This window comes from Lampetra planeri, chromosome 24 (genome assembly GCF_965212315.1).
Source record: "Lampetra planeri chromosome 24, kcLamPlan1.2.h2, whole genome shotgun sequence".
Lineage (NCBI taxonomy): Eukaryota > Metazoa > Chordata > Hyperoartia > Petromyzontiformes > Petromyzontidae > Lampetra > Lampetra planeri.
Window position 1 is genome coordinate 3,856,344 of NC_136130.1, and position 18,642 is coordinate 3,874,985.

Genomic DNA, 18,642 nt, shown 5'->3' on the forward strand with positions numbered 1-18,642 from the left:
ACTGCCCAATCTCGTATTTTCTAAACCCATTTACCCATTTGTTTACCCAACTAAAGAGCACTTTAGTGATTCCCGGTTGGTAAACCCCGGCGACTACTGAAGTATGGCCCACGCACGGCGTAGGGAGACTTTCATCCAGCAGTGGATAGACAAAGGGGCTGTACACGAACATACATATAGACACCGAGTCGAGCACACGCATGTAAACGATAAAGGCGCAGCCCTGCAGTTTATTGCTCACGCCAACTGCTGGCGGAAGGGCGTCAAAGGCAGTCCCGATTCCGCTTGTTAAACTTTTAGTTAATTTAGTAAATCGATTTTAAAAATGTATTTACAATGTACTTATTTTCATGCTGAGTGTCTGTCGCTGCTGCGTCCTCTCAGCCGTCCTCAGGCGAAGAACGGAGCTGTTGTGGTCGAAACGTCGTGATAATTGTATTATGTTTTATTTTTATTATTTTATTATTTCCCTTCTACGTGACTTTACCGAAAGATCCAAGAATATGAATCCCTGCCCTTCAACACTGGCCTGATGTATTAAGAGCGGTGGGAGTCGTACCCACGCTTTACCCCACCACAAAGCAACCTGCCAATCGACTGTCGTGTACAAGCCACGGCAGTACGATTGTGGCCACGCAACACAAACTATGGGCAATATCGTAAACCAATGTAGTATGCGCTCCTTTGAAGGGCGATAATTTTCATTTTATTTGACCAGGTAAGGTCAACTGAGCTACGTAGCTCTTCTTCGGAAGGGACCTGACCACAAATGACAGCTCAACGAAGTGGCTCGTCACGTGGAAATGTGTAGCAGCCAAACACTCTAAACGCGTGATGTTGATTCAAATGTGAAAGGAAAAACCGGAGGACCCGGAGAAGAAACCACGCGACCACGGGGAGAGAGAAAGAGAGAGAGACACGCAAACTCCAAATATACAGCAGCAGCAGGCGTCAGGGTCACGATCGAGCCCCACGACCTCCTGCACACCGGGCGAGGTAGTGAACATCTCGCCACGGCTGTTCCCTCCTGAACGCGGCTGCCTGGCATGACAGTGAAAATTGGAGTCGTCGCCGCTCGCCGCTGCCTGGAACGTCTTCCCCATACGAAAGGGAAGACAAGTCCAGCGGTGCCGTGACCACCAAAGGCCACCAGAGGCAGTGCGTGTAGCTTGGGACCTCCCCCCCGCACCACCGCGCAGCATGATCAAGCGCCAGTGACGTCACCGGAGAGTGGTCGCTACTAGAGAGCCCCGTCGACTCTCTCCGGGCTGGGTTCACACAGAGCGGCGAAGACGAGACGGGAGAGATAGCCTGGGTCTGTGGAAGCAGCGGCTGCGGTGGTGGTGGTGCTGGTGGCGTTAAGATCTCTACACTACCCCCACCCCCTACTCACTCCTCTCCTGCGCCTCGCTCATCCAGCTTCCACTGCTGCGCGGATGATCTTGGCCCGTCCGTGGCGGTGGTGCTGAATTAACGAGGCACTCGTTCGGGTTGTCTCGCTTGTGAGGGCGGCAATCGACGGGCGTTGCATTGCGAGCTGTTAGGTTGTGATTTTTTTTCTTCGGTCGGTAGACGAGAGAGCGTAGTAGCATAGCGATACCTTTAAATATCCGCGCACGCACGCCACGTGAAACATTGATTTTTTTTCTCAAAATAAACCATGGGCTCCGATAATTGCATGAAAGGCTTTTGGAAGCGCAATTGGCTTCTGTTCAGCACCGTGGCCGCCGTTGTGTTGGGTGAGTATCTCTTGCATGGACGTATTATTCTACGTTGTTTGTTTGTAATCTCATTAGATGTTGCCGCATTTCATTAAATTATCGTGTTGTTGATGTTGTTGTTGTGTGTTTTTTTAACGTACGCCTATGTGCGTGCGCTCGTGTGAAACAACGCATTTTAATGGGATCTCAAATGATCTCTGGCAACATCGCGACAGTATCAGCAGCACACTACAGGAATAATACGCACAGTCTTTACCACTAAACCTTGTGCCACCACTAACACAACCAACAACATATGTTAACTAGCAATGCTCTCTATGACCGTACATTTGTAAACACTGCACCAATCACAACCACCACCCCAACACGAAACCTTCGTCACCACCACGAACACAGCATCACCAACCACACATCTCTTAACGAGAAATGTTTTAGTCATGCAATTTCATTGTACCAATCACAACCACCACCAAACATACAACCACCACTACCACCACCACCACCACCACCGCAACCACATCTCTTAACGAGAAATGTTTCAGACATACAATAACATTGTACCAATCACAACCACCACCAAACCTACAACCACCACTACCACCACCGCAACCACATCTCTGAACGAGCAATGCTATCTATGGCCATACATATCCACTCCACCAATCACAACCACCACTAAACCTTCTTTAAAGCCACCAAATAACCCAAAACGGCCGCATCGCCACCATCAACATCTCTCTTAAAAGACGCACACAGCTTACCCGTGGCCTTACTCTGATAAGAACGCAATTGTTCTCACTCGCAATGACACTGCGACGGCTTGGGGTTGGGAGTGAGAGTTGTTGTTCGTAAGCATGTTCGGACTGTCGCTTATCAACTTGACCGTCATTCACTGTTGCAAGCGAGTTTGCCAATGGAATTCCGTCTAATGCTGACAATTGCACGATTCGCACGCACGGCAGTGCACAGTGACACACACAAGTAGCGGAGACACACAGAACAGCTTACGCAGTGTGTACACATTGTGGTGTAGTGTGTGTGTGTTGTGGTATTGTGGGCCTTGCTAGGATACTATGGTACAGAGAGGGCTGTAGTGTGAACTGTTCTGCCGCAGTCCAGTCTGTTGTGTAGAGGCCTGTGTGTGTGTGTGTGACTGTCTGTGTGTGTGACTGTCTGTGTGTGTGTGTGACTATGTGTGTGACTATGTGTGTGACTGTGTGTGTGACTGTGTGTGTGACTGTGTGTGTGTGTGACTGTGTGTGTGACTATGTGTGTGTGAGACTGTGTGTGTGACTATGTGTGTGACTGTGTGTGTGACTGTGTGTGAGTGACTGTGTGTGTGACTGTGTTTGTGACTGTCTGTGTGTGACTGTGTGTGTGTGTGTGACTGTGTGTGTGTTGTGTGACAGGATGCGGTGTGCCTGTAATTGACTGTTATATTACTGCTGTGTGTGTGTGAGAGAGAGAGACTGTTGTGCATGTGTCAGTGGTGTGTGTGTGATACTGCTGCGTGATGGTGATGCGTGTGTGTGTAATTACTAGCTGCTGTTGCCACTCCATGTGTGTGAGATAGTGGCACACTGTTGTGTGCATAGAATGCTGCGTGTTTGTGATAAGACTGTTTGAATGTGCGACATTGTTGTTGCCTGAGAGACTCTGTCTCTTGTATACTGCTGTGCATGTGTTTAGAATGGACTCGTGTGTGTGTGTGTGTATCAGTGTCTCATGCACTGCTGTCTGATACCGATGTCTGCCTGCAATAAAATGTCACGTCTGAGATTGGCTGTTGCGTGTGGTGCATAACTCCATCACACACACACACTTTCATACACATGTTACACGATGTTAATCCACTGCTGGATGAAGGCCTCCCCCACACCATCTCACGAGGGTTGTTTGAGCAGACTTCAGATTGTTCAAGGTTCGGGATGATCTAACTCGCCACCGATGTTAACCGTGCCAGGGTATCCAACTCGGATAACCCAGAGAGGGCATAACCCACGCCTCCATTCGAGACGTATTTAAGTCTATCATGCACATACCGTGTCAACCCATACGTAATCAATATAAACAATTCATAGCTGACAAGCCACACGGTTTAGCCCGTATTCTTGTACGAGGAAATTGAGTTTTCAGGTCCATACGGCGTACAGCCGTTTCAATACGAGCCGAAACAATGCGTTTATTGGTTTGTGTTTCTCCCTTGTGATGGGACTTTGTATGATGAACGTTGAGATTTATAAGGGCACGGGGTCACCAATAAGGTCTGAATTGGTCTGTAATAAGGTAGACACTGACAAGGGGTTGACAGGTATGCATGCATAGACTATATATAATGTGTTTGATGTGTACGTATGGTATTTGGGAGTTATGCGTGCATATCAATTGTAGCCTAATGTCCCATAGGGGATGATGAGAAGTAAGTATGTGTATCAATTTTCCGTGTGGTCGTGTGTTCATGTCATTTGTTCCTTATGTATGCGCGTGTATGATTTAGTGATGCAGGATGACAGCCTTGGTGAGAAATGTCAGAAAGGAACGCCTTGACTATAATCAGATTACCAAAGGCGTATTACACCAGTAACTAGCATTACCCAGCTCTTAGTGTGTTTCAAGATGAACATGCAGTGGACAAATGTAACACGAAGACTTTCGCGGTACCAATGATACGATTCAACATAGACGAGATTTTTTTGGGGGGGGTCAGATTGGGCAACTACAAGTGTGTGTCGTATACCCTCATCCACCCGACACGGCTTATTTGATAAAGTTGTCGCGTGAACAAAACGTGTCTCTACGTTGTATTGTTTCAGCACTCCACTGGTGGTGGATGGAGAGCAATTTGGGTGGTCCGGCGTTTCGCTGGTGGCTAGAAGCGGCATCGTCAGGCAATCGCCAGAGTTGTGGAAAAACTGCCAGATGATGCCCCTTTTGTTCACGGTGACGTCTTTATGAACTGGCTGTGCCGGGTGGAGGAGGATTTACGACACACCTTTTTTGTTACACGCGGCCTGACCCAAAAATCTATTTTGAATCATGTACCAGTTAAATGCACGTGTATTGTGATTACGCGCATAATACGTAATTAAATATTAATATTATTTCAAAGGTCCGTTATAATGTTGGCATGATTGCATCGGCAGCCTGGGTTGATGTCAGGGTAGCAGTAGACAAACGTCCGCGTACTGTTGTACCATAAATCAGGACACAAAAGCCTCGATGTCAACGTATCGTGCTCAACGCAATTTGTGTTGATGGTACTTTACAGAAAAATGTCGTGCAACAAAAATAAGCGATCAGATTACACAACTTTTAAAATATCAAGAGTCAATTGATGCACTAAGAAACCTTGATTACAGACGTCATTGTTATGAAACTGCTTATTTTTTAAAAAAGTAACCCCCGAAACTACTGTGTGCGAGGCTCAATAAAATTCACATGAACGTGTCTAAAGGAGCATGTGTGTTTAGAGAGTGGTGGCGCAGTAGCTGGCACACTGCGCTACTAACCCGGTGACCCGAGTTTGGTCCCGCTCACGACCAATAACAGTGAACCGGTCATGGGCCTCCCCTAGGTCGACTTAGCCTTAACTTAGTACCTGGTGCGGCATGTAAATATCGCCACTTGGGAGACAAAGGCGGTCGAGCGTGGTGTTAGCCACCCACCCGCTCGTGTGCCATGCCGGCCTTCATAGGTGCTCGCTAACAGCACTTGCCCAAACGGTCTGTCAAGGCTATATGGGGGATCTTTGTGAATGTATGTTGTGTATTACTGTGCTAGTGTTTGTGAGGGTGTGTGCTTGTGAAACTGCACCTAGCCTGGCAAATGTGCTGTTGCCGCCTCGGATGTTGCTGGTGTCCTTTTAAACCATCTCACCCCTCCCTGGACATGAGCTGTTCTCATCACCTCCATCACCGGTTTGCCATCCCTCTCCCGGTGTGTTTTCACCCTGTGGCTACTAATCCATTATCAGTCTCATCCATCTTCCGTTATCCCTTCTCGCAGCTTATTGCCCTGCCCAATCCTACGTACCGATGTCAGCTTTCTTTGCGTACGGTCGCAAATCCATGCGTTGTTCTGTCCATCAGTGCAGCATTTCTCGTTTCCCTCCATGCATCGCACCATGATTCTGTGCGGTCATTTTTTTGTTGGATTTTCTTAGTCAGGGTCCACGTTTTTCAATTCTTGTTATGGCTACGTTTCCCTTTTGGCACATTGGTAATGTTACTTTTCATGTTCAAATATTCGTGTTTTCATTTTTACCAGGCACGGTTCACTGAGCTATATCTTTTTTTTCAGAGGCGACCTGGCCACAGATGATAGCTAAACGAAGTGGCTTATCGCGTGGAAAATTGTAGCAGCCAAATACTCTAAATGCACGTCGTCCAAAAACACCCCAACCTACTCTAACGTTTTAATTAATTGATTCTGGTTCACCTTCAAGACTTCCCCTCGATATACAAAGTCTTTTGTCTTTTCCATTTGTGTCCCACCGATAATTAACAGCGACAAAGCTCAACGTCTTCATCGATAATCCTAGCTCACAATAACTGCTATTGACTAATGTGTTGAGTTGTTGTTGTTAATTGTGCTTGTGTAACATTGCCAACCCTGCAGCAGTAGCAGCATCAAAAGAAAATGTGTCTAATGAATATTTTTCAAAAAATGCATTCTGCCAACTTGTTTGAAGTGATATTTGCTTTGCTCATGTTGATCGATACTGCAATTTTGCAGCTTCCTTTGGCAAGTTCATCCTCTTTAGTTTGATTTCACTTTGGGTCGTAATGACAGTCTCATGAGAACACGTGGGATCCGTTTCAATGCTCCTCAAATTATATCTACGGCTTAATTTCTGCAATCCAATACCCCCTAAATGATTGATCGTGTTGTAGTTTTATTATTGTAGTATTATTGTATCGTATATTTATTATTGTATCATTGTAGTATTACAGTATTGTCATATTCTTATTGTAGTATTATTACAGTATTGTATTATTATTGTAGTATCATTATTGTAGTATCATTATTGTAGTATTATTGTAGTATTATTATTGTATTATTATTGTAGTATCATTATTGTAGTATCATTATTGTAGTATTATTGTAGTATTATTATTGTAGTATTATTAAACGTGTCTACCTCAGAAACCCTCCACCGAGTCTCATAAGCCCTCTCTCAGGAAGTCCCTGCCAAGTATTCATAAGTCGGAGGCTGATGGCTTCAATCTTATAATCCCAATTGAGTAATTTTCAGGCACATTTTATGGAAAAATGTGGGCATTGCCTTGAATAACCACGGTGCGTGGGAGCCAATCTCCTTGCCTGCCTCCTCATTCGCTTGGCATTTCGTTTTTTGTGTATTCTCAGTGTAGGTTCCATCCCCTGATGTGTGTTTTTTTTCTATGCTACATTTATATGAAGGCCTTGCTTTGTGAGAGCTTGGATGACAGCATCAGTTGCCACTGAATTAAATTCCCTTTGCATTAGTCTATAAAAGCAAGGCAAATTCCATTGATATTAACGTGTATTTTCTGGCATGTGATTGATAATATTATTGCGGTTAAATGGATAAAAAAAGCCTTTATCTGATTTCCTCACACGGTTGTTTGGTATCTAAACTGGTGCTGTGATCTAAATAGGTTCTGACGTGACAGGGAGACAAACATCATAATCAGAATGGAGGAATCTGATGAGCTATAAAGCTCTTTTTCATAGATGTCCAGTAGATGGAGGCAGAGTGACAGAGGGATACGAATAAAAAAAATATCGAAAAATAAAATTACTGTTTGGCTAACAAGTCAAATTCTCACATTGCCTTCATCGGTGTTCAGTCAAACACGACCGTGTACTTGGGGTAGCGCTATTAAAAATACAGGCACTTCCACTAACGTGTGAATCTCAAGCTTTTAAAGCGACTCAATTGTACAGAACATAGAATCATAAAAAAAAAATCGTTATATGCTAAGATTTACGTAGAACGTGAAGTGTGACTTAACGTTCTGAAACAAAAAAAAATCTAACTTGTAGGCGCTTCCGCAGATTTCTATTGGCATTGGTAGGCCAACACAGGCCTTTAATGACCCCATCTCAACAAACGGGTAATGGGTTTCCAGTGTGTTTTATAGACCGATGCATTCTATTTACTCATGCATACATAACGCCTATCACACCATGCACAAGCAACCTGCTTTACCGTGTCAATCACTCTCTATTTCCCTTACTTAACCGCCAGAGTACATTCAGATAGCATCGCCACAGCTTTATATTTCATACGCAAAGGTGAATTTACACGCAAGTCCTGAGATAAAATATCATTTTAGGCGTAAATACAAAAAGTAATACGGTGAAAAATTGCAGGTCTCAGTTAATTTTGGAACGTGTATTTTCTCACGTAGTTATACAATGCCTGTATTTGTAAAGTAAAATAAATACAAAATTGCGATGCAGGTGATGTGGTCACAATGCTCGGCTTGTAATCAGAATATTCATCATCACTCCTTCAGCAGGGTCAGTAAAATAGGTACCACTTTGAGCAGAGTCAGCCATGGTCATCATACACATAGACTCACCTCGGCCACAAGAATGTTGAATTTCCTGCCACTCGGTTAGCACCACCCGGGAGACATTTTGGATTTTTATTTTTAAAAACCACAAGAAGGCTAAGAATACATACTCAACATGGTGGCAACCCTGAGCTACTGGTGAAAATTCCATATTACTATGGCAAGTACCAGTGTCTCACGGGGACAGCCACCCATCGACGGCATACAAATGAGTATTTAATGCCACGCTAGAGATGGATGATGATGTCGAGTTGACCCCTCAACCACGAGTTGAATTCTTGACCTTCGGATGCATGATGGCAACTGCAGTTTAAATTTTAACAGTGGCACGGCACTTCCCGCGGGTGAGCTGCAGCCCGAGTATGATTCTAGCCCATGACTAACATCGGTGTAGAGGGATATCATGACCCAATCCTCGGCCTGCCAGTCCTAGGCCTGCACTGACCACCGCCATGCCGTGGTATGGTCAAACGGACGTCCATGGGCAACGTTGGCTTGGGGAGGTCTTTGTCCAGGAGTGTATTGACAAAGGGTTTTGAGATTATTTATTCTTTGCGCTGTTACGCAGGTGCACCCTGCGAAAGAGGCAGTGGGTTTTTTTTTCATGAGTCTCACTGAGTTTATTTCATCTCCTGGTTACACTTTGGATACAAGAACAACGAATGACTGTCATGCCTCGCCAGTTGCTCTTGATACCAGCCGAACTTTCCCCAATTCGAAATTTACTCAAATGGGATTACACAGCAATCGTGGTCCCCCTACTAGCAGACCAATGCCCCAGGTCACTCCAGCTAATGAGACTCATCCTGGCCTCGTCAGTTCTCACCTGGTTCATTCATTTGACAAAGGCTCTGCAAATAATGAGTTGAATCGCTACGTTTATCATCACCTTGTTCTCAAGCCAAGGTTGCCTTCGCGCTGAAATGACCGTTGTTGCGTGCGGTTCCCGTCTCCGTGGCGGCCAGGGGAGTGGGGTCCCGGGACGGGTTCGGATATCGCCCGCCGGTCACCCCGGAATCGAACTTAGGTCACGTGATTCATTGTCCTGCGCTAAGACCGCCGCGCCGCCCTGCCACACCTCTGAAACGTTCGTCGCGCTGAATGAAACGCCGCGTTGTACGCACCGCATGCAGCCAATCGTGCTGACGGGAGATTTAACAAGCGCCGTGGCTCCCAGTGGCTTCCAAACATCGGAAGCAAGAGCGTTCCGGGAAACCGCTGAAGCGCATCCAAAAGCACGCGATGCAGTGACTGTCTTTGTTCGATAGCTTTCCAAAAGTCCGCGGTGAGGATGCCCGCAGTTTGCGTGATGGTTGATGTTCCTTGACGACACGAGGGAGGTGTTGTGCGTTGACGCAGGCATCGGCACGGGACTGCTGCTGCGGGAATTCGCCAACTTCAACAGCTTGGATATCGTGTACTTCTCTTTCCCGGGTGATGTGCTCATGCGGATGCTCAAGCTCATCATCCTGCCGCTCATCGTGTCCAGCATGATCACAGGTGCCGGCAGCTGCACCGAACAGCGCAACGTCACGGTTGCTCACTTCAAATCATCCGAATAATTGCGCTGTGTGCGTGTGTGTGTGTGCACCAACACTCGTAGTTTCGTGGTCATCAATTGAAGGTGGAGGGGTTACCAGCCCCTCGCACCCGTCCAGAGCCCCCGTTCAGCCACTGTGGTGGTCACAGACGCCATGAGGGGAGAGGCCAATGAGGCATTGGCCCTCCCCCCACAGCACTGCCCACGACAGTGTTGCCCGTCCGGCACCACGAGGAGGTAGGAGGTTGTTTTTCCGGTCATCTTGGTCATCTCGGTCAGTCGACCCGTGGCACTTGGGTCTGCCCTGTGACCTGCCAGCGGGCGTTCGACACTTCACGTGGCCTCAAGGTGCACTTGGCCTGGCACAAGCGTCGTGGTGACGTCACCGCCACTTAGTGGCGAATGGCGGTTGTTGTTGCACCAACACGCACATCCCTCTTAGCCAGTGAGTTGCACTGCAGGTTGAGGGGTCTCCCCGACGCCGTGTGGTCGGGCTTGGGGTCCTGGAGGTTGTTTGGCCATACTTCACCACGCCGGTCAGTGCGTTTTAGGTGAATGCGGAGAGCGTGGATGTGGACGTGTTAAGGTACGGTACGCAGTCGTGTTTTGCAGCACTTGTCTTACCTGGTAACGTAAAAAAAGAAATACCTGGTAAAAAAATTAAACTTGACCTCTGCGACCCACGCCGTATCAGTAATAACGTAATGCACATCGGAGGTAATGGCTCCATAGATTTGCTGGGACCAAGGCCTTGGGAATGTGCCCACTCTTATCAGATCCCCGAAGCTAAGCAGGGTCTTTAGAGCCTGGAAGGTTCTTGGATGAGAGACCACCACCACCACGATGCACAAACAGTTGTCATAGTGTATGCTTCGTGGAGGGCAGCAAAGAGCAGTGCGGTACGCTGCTGTACTCTACTCCTATGCTCCCCACCATCACCAACCCCGCACTGACCAGCGCAGGGTGGGTGCCACAGTGGCGAGATGTGAACTACTTCTCCTGGTATACAGGAAGTCGTGGATTCGATCCCGACCCTGACGCCTGCATGATTGGACTTTGCATGTTCTCCCCGTGGTCGTGTGGAGTTTTCTCCGGGTCCTCCGGTTTTTCCCTCACCATTTAGGATCAACATCACGCGTTTAGAGTATTTGGCTGCTGTAAATTTTCACAGAAGCCACTTTGTTGAGCTATCATTTGTGGCCAGGTCTCTTCTGAAAAGAGCTACGTAGCTCAGTGGGCCTTGTCTGGTTAAATAAAAATAAACTTGGCCCAGCGGTAGTGGGTTTGCCGCTTGTTGCAGATCGAGGTTCGTGGTTCGAATTCGGCAGGCCGCCCTGATTATTGCTGCAGGTTCACTGGCCGTGGACGCTAAAGATCCCGTGATGTCGTTCGAAGCGAGTCGGCCCGTTGTATTTCCGCGTCACGGTGCAAATTTGCCAAATCGGAGAACATTTCCCCCCTGCAAATGACTCAGTTGTAAATTCACGTCGCAACATTGCCCCCCCCCCCCCCCCAGGCTGCTTTGAAACTATCACAGACTATGTCTTCTTGATACTTCTTCTTATTGCGTACGTGTACATCGTACATCGTACATTCACGTTTAAGTTTGCGAGCCGTGTGATAGCCTTGCGGCACGAATGTTAAATGCGTAGAGGAGAGATATACGCGGTGCGCGCTGTTAAGTGGGTGCAACTGAGGTCAAACAGATGTGTGCGTTGTAACGTGAGGTTTGCACCGACAAACCACCAGTAATTAAGGGGAGAAGCGGGTGTAACCGAGGTCGAACAGGTGGGTACGCTGTGACCGGAGGTTGGCATCGGAGAGACGGGAGATGGGGGGTGATGGTGAGGGATTAATGGGGCAACAGGCGCCGGGCTGGCGGCAGCTTGAGGGGGAGCAGGTGAGGACTCGGAATGAGGAGGGGTATATAAGGGGAGTGTGCGAAAGCGGAGGGTGAGTTGCCCGGGAACGAAGAGTATAGACATCTCGGGCAGCGGTGCAGAATCGTTGAATTCAGAGCTGCTGTGTGCAGGATAAGTGCAGTTGCAGAATAGATGTGAGCGGGGAGAAGTCAAGTGTATGTGACCGTACAGAACGTTACAGGAGTGCCTACGACCGGCGTGAAAACAGGTGCAATAAAGTGTCAGCAGGTGACTTGTTACAACATGTCGGTGTGAGTCATTTAACAAGAGGATACAAATGTACTAAGTTATTAACTATTATGGTGAAGTATTGCCATGTCCCGCACGGTGTGGAGGAGGCCCTCATCCAGCAGTGGATTGGCACAAGGGCCGCACAGGCGCACACCTGTAGTTGATGGAATAAATGCGGCGGTTTGACACGTACAAGAACCTGAATACATAATCATCATCTCAGCGTGGGTAACAAATATTGAGCTTGAGTACAGATTTACCTCGCTTAGTGCGGTAGATGCATCCCAAAAAATAGGGGGGCGCGCAAAGCAAAATCACGTGGCGTGGACCGCGCGTCACCCAACCCACAATGCACCGCGTGAGAAATCTGCCTGCCGAGTAGCGTGCACCGTGCACAGACAATATGGTCCCGCGTCCGACCGCGTAGCCACGCACGAATGAATTCGAACCGCATGTAAGCGAATTTTGGGCAGAAATTGGTCTGCCGCCGCATATACACAAAAGAAACAGGCGTACGGCGAGAGAAACCTGTACGGCTGACACCGGGGAACATTTCTGAGCATTTCTCCAGAATCAAGAGAGGTGGACAATTTTTGTTATCCGTCTGAACTGCAGCCCTAATTGGTTGACATACTATGCCGCAGTAAAAAAGCCACTTCGTGATTATGCCATTGATTAGCCATACGTTTGAAGTCTCTAAATGGTTCTTCCAAATTCGTGAGATTGCCCAGGTACGTGAAGATTCTGGGTAATGGATTCGTGAGAACGTAAGCAGGTCTGGGAAAATAATATCCCTTTGTTAAATCTATCATAACGGTGAGACATTAACCCCATTATATTTAGAGAAGCACGGTATTTTACTATTGCATTTTTCATCGAGTAATGTATTATCTACATTTATGACGAATAATTTTTGTTCCATCGTTGAGTTTTTTCTGGTAAGTAAGAACGCTTTAGTAGTGTTTGTTGAACAGGTCTCGGTAAGGGCCCCTTACTAGAAGAAACAGCAACAATTTATTGACACGGAAACTCATGCCAAGACGTACTGCTCCCACGTCTGCAAACTGGGACTGAGGTCGAGAAGAAGATTTGTGCCATCCATACGGCGATCTTGTACTGGGCCTGTCTTGTGCAGCGCTCTGAGATCCTTGATGATGGACGCTTCGTGAATAGACTCATTAGTATTATTAACCCTAACCCGTTCATGAACCACGGTTCTATTTTCAGTGAAAATGCATTAATATTATCATTATTACCAAAATTGTCTGTAAAAAGAGCAGTTAAATAAATATTGCGTGTTTTTCTTTCTGCATTGTATTACCGAACGACTATTAATGTCGTGACAATACATTTAGTGTGATGATTTTTGCACGATCAGACATTCTGCCGATTAAATCGACAAAGTCAGCATATTGGGTGGCGCTAATTCCGGTTGTTTGCCCCCAGGACCATTTGGTGGAAATTCTCCATTCATATGGCAGGGACAAGTATATAAGTTTGATGATGTGCCCGCAACTCGGTGCTCGCTAAACGCACCACCCTGGATGCTTTACAGGATTGAAGTCACGGTTTGTGTGTTTTTTAGTGTGTGTGTGTACCATTGTCTTTGTGTGCCTGTGTCTCTGCGTGTGCCAACTGTGGCAGTTGTGCCAGTTGGCAGGGGTATGTGCTCATTGGCGCAGTTGGTAGGACAGGTGGTGCATTTGCCGTGTCATCTCGCTCAGTTAACCCATAACACCTGGGTCTCTCCCTTGAGCTGCCTAGCATCAACGAGACTTCCACATTTCACGTGGCCTCAAAGTGTCCCTAGCCTGGCACAAGCACTGTGGTGTTGGTGGTGAATGGGGATTGTTCTTTCTATGTCGGTGTCTGTCCGTGTTTACGTGTGTTTTGTGAGTGCTTGCTGACAGCGCTTGCCCCAACAGTCTGTTCAAGGCTATCTTTGGGATCTTTGTATTTGCGTAATGTCAGTATCTGTGTGTGCGTGTGGCTCTATGTACAGCATGAAGTGTGCTTTTCTTCGTGTGTGTGTGTTGTCTCTGCGTGCCTGTGTCTCTGCACATGCACATGCATGTGTGTGTGCATATTCACGGGAGCGGCAGTGCAGTGGTTAGCGCACTGTGCTACGAAGTCCCTGACCCAGGTTGTAGCCTGCTCACAGCCAACACCAATGACAAACATCTGAACCAATACTGCACCTACCTTAGGTCGACCCAGCCTTACATGAGTACCTGGTGCGGTGTGAAAATTTCAGTACTGGGGGAGAACAAACGTGGCCAGACGTGTGTGTTGGTCACCCACCCCCTCGCGCACTGTGACGGCTTTCATAGGTGCTCGCTAACAGCACTTGCCCCATCAGTCTGGTGAAGGCTATACGGGGAACCTTTGTCTTCGCGCGTGTGCATGTGCGGTGCACAAGAGTTTAACCCCAGATTCGATCAGGGCCTCAATTTCCACGTGATATACAGGCAGGGCAGGGAGTGATGGTGAGAGGTAATTGTTTGGGTGTTCGGCACAAACTGCAGGCGGTGCAATAAGTCACCGATAAGCGTCACACCCACACCCGTGCACTCACGTTCATTGCCTCGAGGGAAGTTCAAAGGTTGATCCGGAGAGAGTGATGTCATTAAAATTTTGCGTTGGGGAAATGCTTGCGCTAAATACAAGTATGTAATTTTTTTTACTTTAACTAGAATTTCCACTCGTGCAAATTAACGCTTGTTAGCGTTAATGGGAAATATAAAGGTGCAGCCCTGCAATGTCCTGCTCACGCCCCTGCTGGCAGAATGGGCCTCCACCTGGAGGCAGCTAGAGAATAGCCCCTCTGAAGGGTGTTTGGCTGGCCTACTAATCCATGCTCGCCTGACGCCTTTGAAGAGATGGAAGTACCCACAATTTACCCCACCACGCGCTTTAAACCCAACACACTGACCGAGCCCATCGCACGCTGCGGTGGCGAGATGTTAACTACCTCGCCTGGTATGCAGGAGGTCGTGGGTTCCATCCCGACTCTGACGCCTGCTGTATATTTGGAGTTTGCATGTTCTCCCCGTGGTCGCGTGGATTTTTTTTCCAGCTCCTCCGTATTTTTTTCATCCACATTTAAAAACAAGCGTTTAGGGTATTTGGTGGCTATACATTTCCACGTGATAAGGCACCTTATTGGGCTATCATTTGGGCAAAGTTGCTTCTGAAAAAGAGCTACATAGCTCAGTGGGCTTTACCTGGTAAACTAAAAATAGTTTATAGTTCAGAGTGGCGAGCCAATAAACATCGCTGGGTGGACAGAGGCAGGGTGGGGACGGGACATTGGACGTCTGTGAGAAAGAGCTTCATAGCTCATCAGATTCCTCAATTATGAATCAATATTCTGATTTAACTGGCGACCTCTTGACTGTCAGTCCAGCGTCCTAACTACTACCGCGGCATAGCAATTGGACCTTTCCAATATCCCATTAACAACAACAACGATATCATGTTTCGTAGAGAGAAACCATTGCATTTGAGCGTAATGTTTAGAATCTGGCCACTGTGGTGGTATAGGCCTCTGTCCGTACTGCGTCCTTTGAGGGCCTAGAATTCGAAACAGATGGACAACAATCTCTCCAGCAATGCAGGCAGGTGAACGAGTTTCTCCGTCTCACAGCCAAATTGTGGTTTTACATTTTTGTATTAACAATTAATTGCAGTCTTTAATCGGTCTACTGCCGGATGAAGCCCCCTCCCCATGCCCATGTCGGTCTTTAGGTCGTCGCTTGACCGTACTTCAGCACGCCGGTCAGCACTGTTGCTGCCAGGACCGGCTCAAATGCGTCACTCGCCACGTGACGTCCCTCCCCACCGTGGTTGGGAAGCAGCTTCAGCTCACCGGGTTCACAGCACGCTGCGTAAACCACTGCACCGCCCACCCTCCCTCCTTTTGAACATTAATATCGTTAAATATCCTTCTCCGTACGGCTCATGTTCGTGTCGCGTGACGACTATAATTTGACACTTCGAGTGGGTTGAGACAGATAATTGCGTCAGGAGCAGCGGAGTGCATCGCCGTCGCTGTTGTGGTGATGATGCCTCCTCCTCCCTCGTGTTTGTCAATCGAGGCGTTGAGCCGCTCTACGTTCCACGGTTCTGTTCTGGGTGGCGACCGCAGCTGTCGCACGCCGCCTGACAGTTTTTAATTTCGCGATTGCGCTTCAAGTAGCCGCAACCGCTGCTGCCATGGTGCGTGTGCGGATGCGGTGCCAGGGGTTGTGGCCCCAGAAGCTTCGCGGAGAGTCGAGCCGCGGGTCTTCCGCGTCGGGTCCCGGCGTTTTGTCTGCGACCTCTTGTGAACTCCATTCGGCCTTCCAAGCCTCGTCATCATCAGGGTTGAAGTCGCGTTGTCAAAGGTTACGCGCCCGGGTTCAAAAGGGCTTTGCGCGACTTCAAGCAGTGGTCTTCCTCGTTCCTCCGGCTGCTGATGTAGATGCAGAGCAACAACAACTACAATTTCACATTCAGGTGGTCAAGGCACATATATCCGCGTGAGCAGTAAGCGGAGTGTATCGCCGTGATGTCTCCTTCGTATTTGTGGATCGGGGCATTGCGTCGTTATATTTTTTATGGTCTGTTCTGGATGACCACATCAGGTATCCGCATCTACTGCCGTGGTTTGTTTGGATGCGGTTTAGGGTGGACAATGAGCTTCGTGGAAGATCTTCTGCATTGGGTCTTTCACACGGTGTTTGCTTCGTGAGTTCTGTTCGAGTCCAGCTCTCCAAGCTTCATCGGGGTTGAGCTTGTATTGTTGAAGGTTTAAGCGAATGGGTCCAAAAGGGATTGCGTGCCTTCAAGCGGTGGTGATTGACATCATTAAATTTCGATTTGAAGCTTTCGTGACTGCAGGGATTCATCTTCTTGGTTCTTTCGGTAAAGTCACGTGACTTTACCGAAAGAACCAAGAAGAATAACAACATTAACAATACTAAATTAATCCTTACAGACATCTTGCTTTAAGAGACGTCTGTAAGTTGCAGGTTGGGTGTCCCGTTCACCGCTAAATCTCGGAACATGCAAGCGGCTCAGCGTTTATTTCATTTAGAGAGGCGTAGCGCCATTGTTTTTAAAGACATTGTACTCACCGCAGATAACCATAGCTACACGACCACACTCTAAGATAGCTGGCCCCAAACTGTGCCACACGCCCTCCCGCATGGCATTGTGGGAGCCTCGGTACCAATAAAGTTATTTTTATTTTAGTTTTTATGCCGGTTTTTTTTTATGACGTACGTCATCGGAACGGGGAAGGGTTCATAGTAACTCTTGTGTCCTCTCTCTCCCTCTATCTGTCGCAGGATTGGCGTCTCTGGATTCCAATGTTTCAGGGAAGATTGGTGGTCTCGCGGTGGCTTACTACCTGAGCACCACCGTCCTGGCTGTCCTATTGGGTATGCAACAACAACCGCCATTCGCCACTAAGTGGCGGTGACGTCACCACGACGCTTGTGCCAGGCCATATGCACCTTGAGGCCACGTGAAGTGTATGCAGATACACACACACACACACAGGCATACTGATGCACACACATGCGTATAGAAATTCACACGTACGGACATACACTGATAGAAACAGAGACATACACAGGTATACTCAAATACACAGACATAGACAAAGAAACATCGTGTAGTCTTCAACAGATTGTTGGCTTGAGTGCTGTTAGCGAGCACCTATTAAGGCTGGTACGTGGCACATGTCACACAAGGAGATGGTGTGACTGCACCACGCCCGGCCGCCTTTGTCTCCCCAGTGTCTATACACAAAACAGCAGGTGCTGTTAGCAAGCACCAAGGGGGTGGGTGGCTTGCACCACGCCCAGCCACCTTTGTCTTCCCAATGGCAATCTTTAAACACCGGACCAGGTACTCATTTGAGGCTGAGTCTACCTAGGGAAGGCCCAGACAATCGTCATAGGTGTTGGCCGTGACCGGGAATTGAACTCGGGTCGCTGGGTTTGTAGCCACTCCACTCACACATGCTCGCAAAGATCCCCCAAATAGCACTACAGACTGTCGGGTTAAGTGCTGCTCACTTATGAAGGCCGACACGGCGCTCGAGGAGGTGGGGGGCGGCCAGAATCACCCCTGGCCGCCTTTGTCTCTGCGGTGCTGATACACATTGCACCGGGTACTCATTTAAGGCTGAGTCGACCTACGAGAGGCTCCCGACCAGTTCAGATGTCACCAGCTACTGATGTTAGCTGTGAGCGGAAATCGAACTCGAGATTTGCCGGGTTCGTAGCGCAGTGCACTAAGCACTGCCCCTCCACTGCGCTAGATGCAATGTTATGCATGACATAATGTGAGTCAAGTATGTGCTTTTTTCACGGGTTGGGAGGAGGGAGCGATGACTAATTTACATAAATACTGCACAATCTGTCAAGTAAATGATGGGGCAGGCTGCGTGTCTCTCACAGGGGCTATTGTTTGTCTCGGGGCATTGATCCGGCGGGTTGAGCGGTTGCACTGCGGTTAGCGCACCGCGCTATTAACCCAGCGGCCGATGACGATGCCTTCATTTGGCAGTGAATCGTGGCTGATGATGATGACGATGATTGGGATGGAGATGGAAGAAGGGCAAAGAGGTAATTTAATGTTCAACAGCGAGAGTTTATCACCATGGTGGAGCGGTG

General features: G+C 48.0%; 1 protein-coding gene across 1 annotated transcript in view; it reads left to right on the forward strand.

Annotated features, from left to right (window-relative positions):
* The first annotated feature begins 1,221 nt into the window (after positions 1-1,221).
* LOC144726661 (excitatory amino acid transporter 3-like) overlaps positions 1,222-18,642 on the forward strand; it is a 47,238-nt gene continuing 29,817 nt past the window's right edge. Inside the window, exons 1-3 of the mRNA XM_078605419.1 lie at positions 1,222-1,739; positions 9,644-9,784; positions 17,308-17,400. Of these exons, the coding sequence (XP_078461545.1) occupies positions 1,661-1,739; positions 9,644-9,784; positions 17,308-17,400 (313 nt within the window). The 5' untranslated portion in view covers positions 1,222-1,660. The remainder of the gene's footprint in view (positions 1,740-9,643; positions 9,785-17,307; positions 17,401-18,642) is intronic.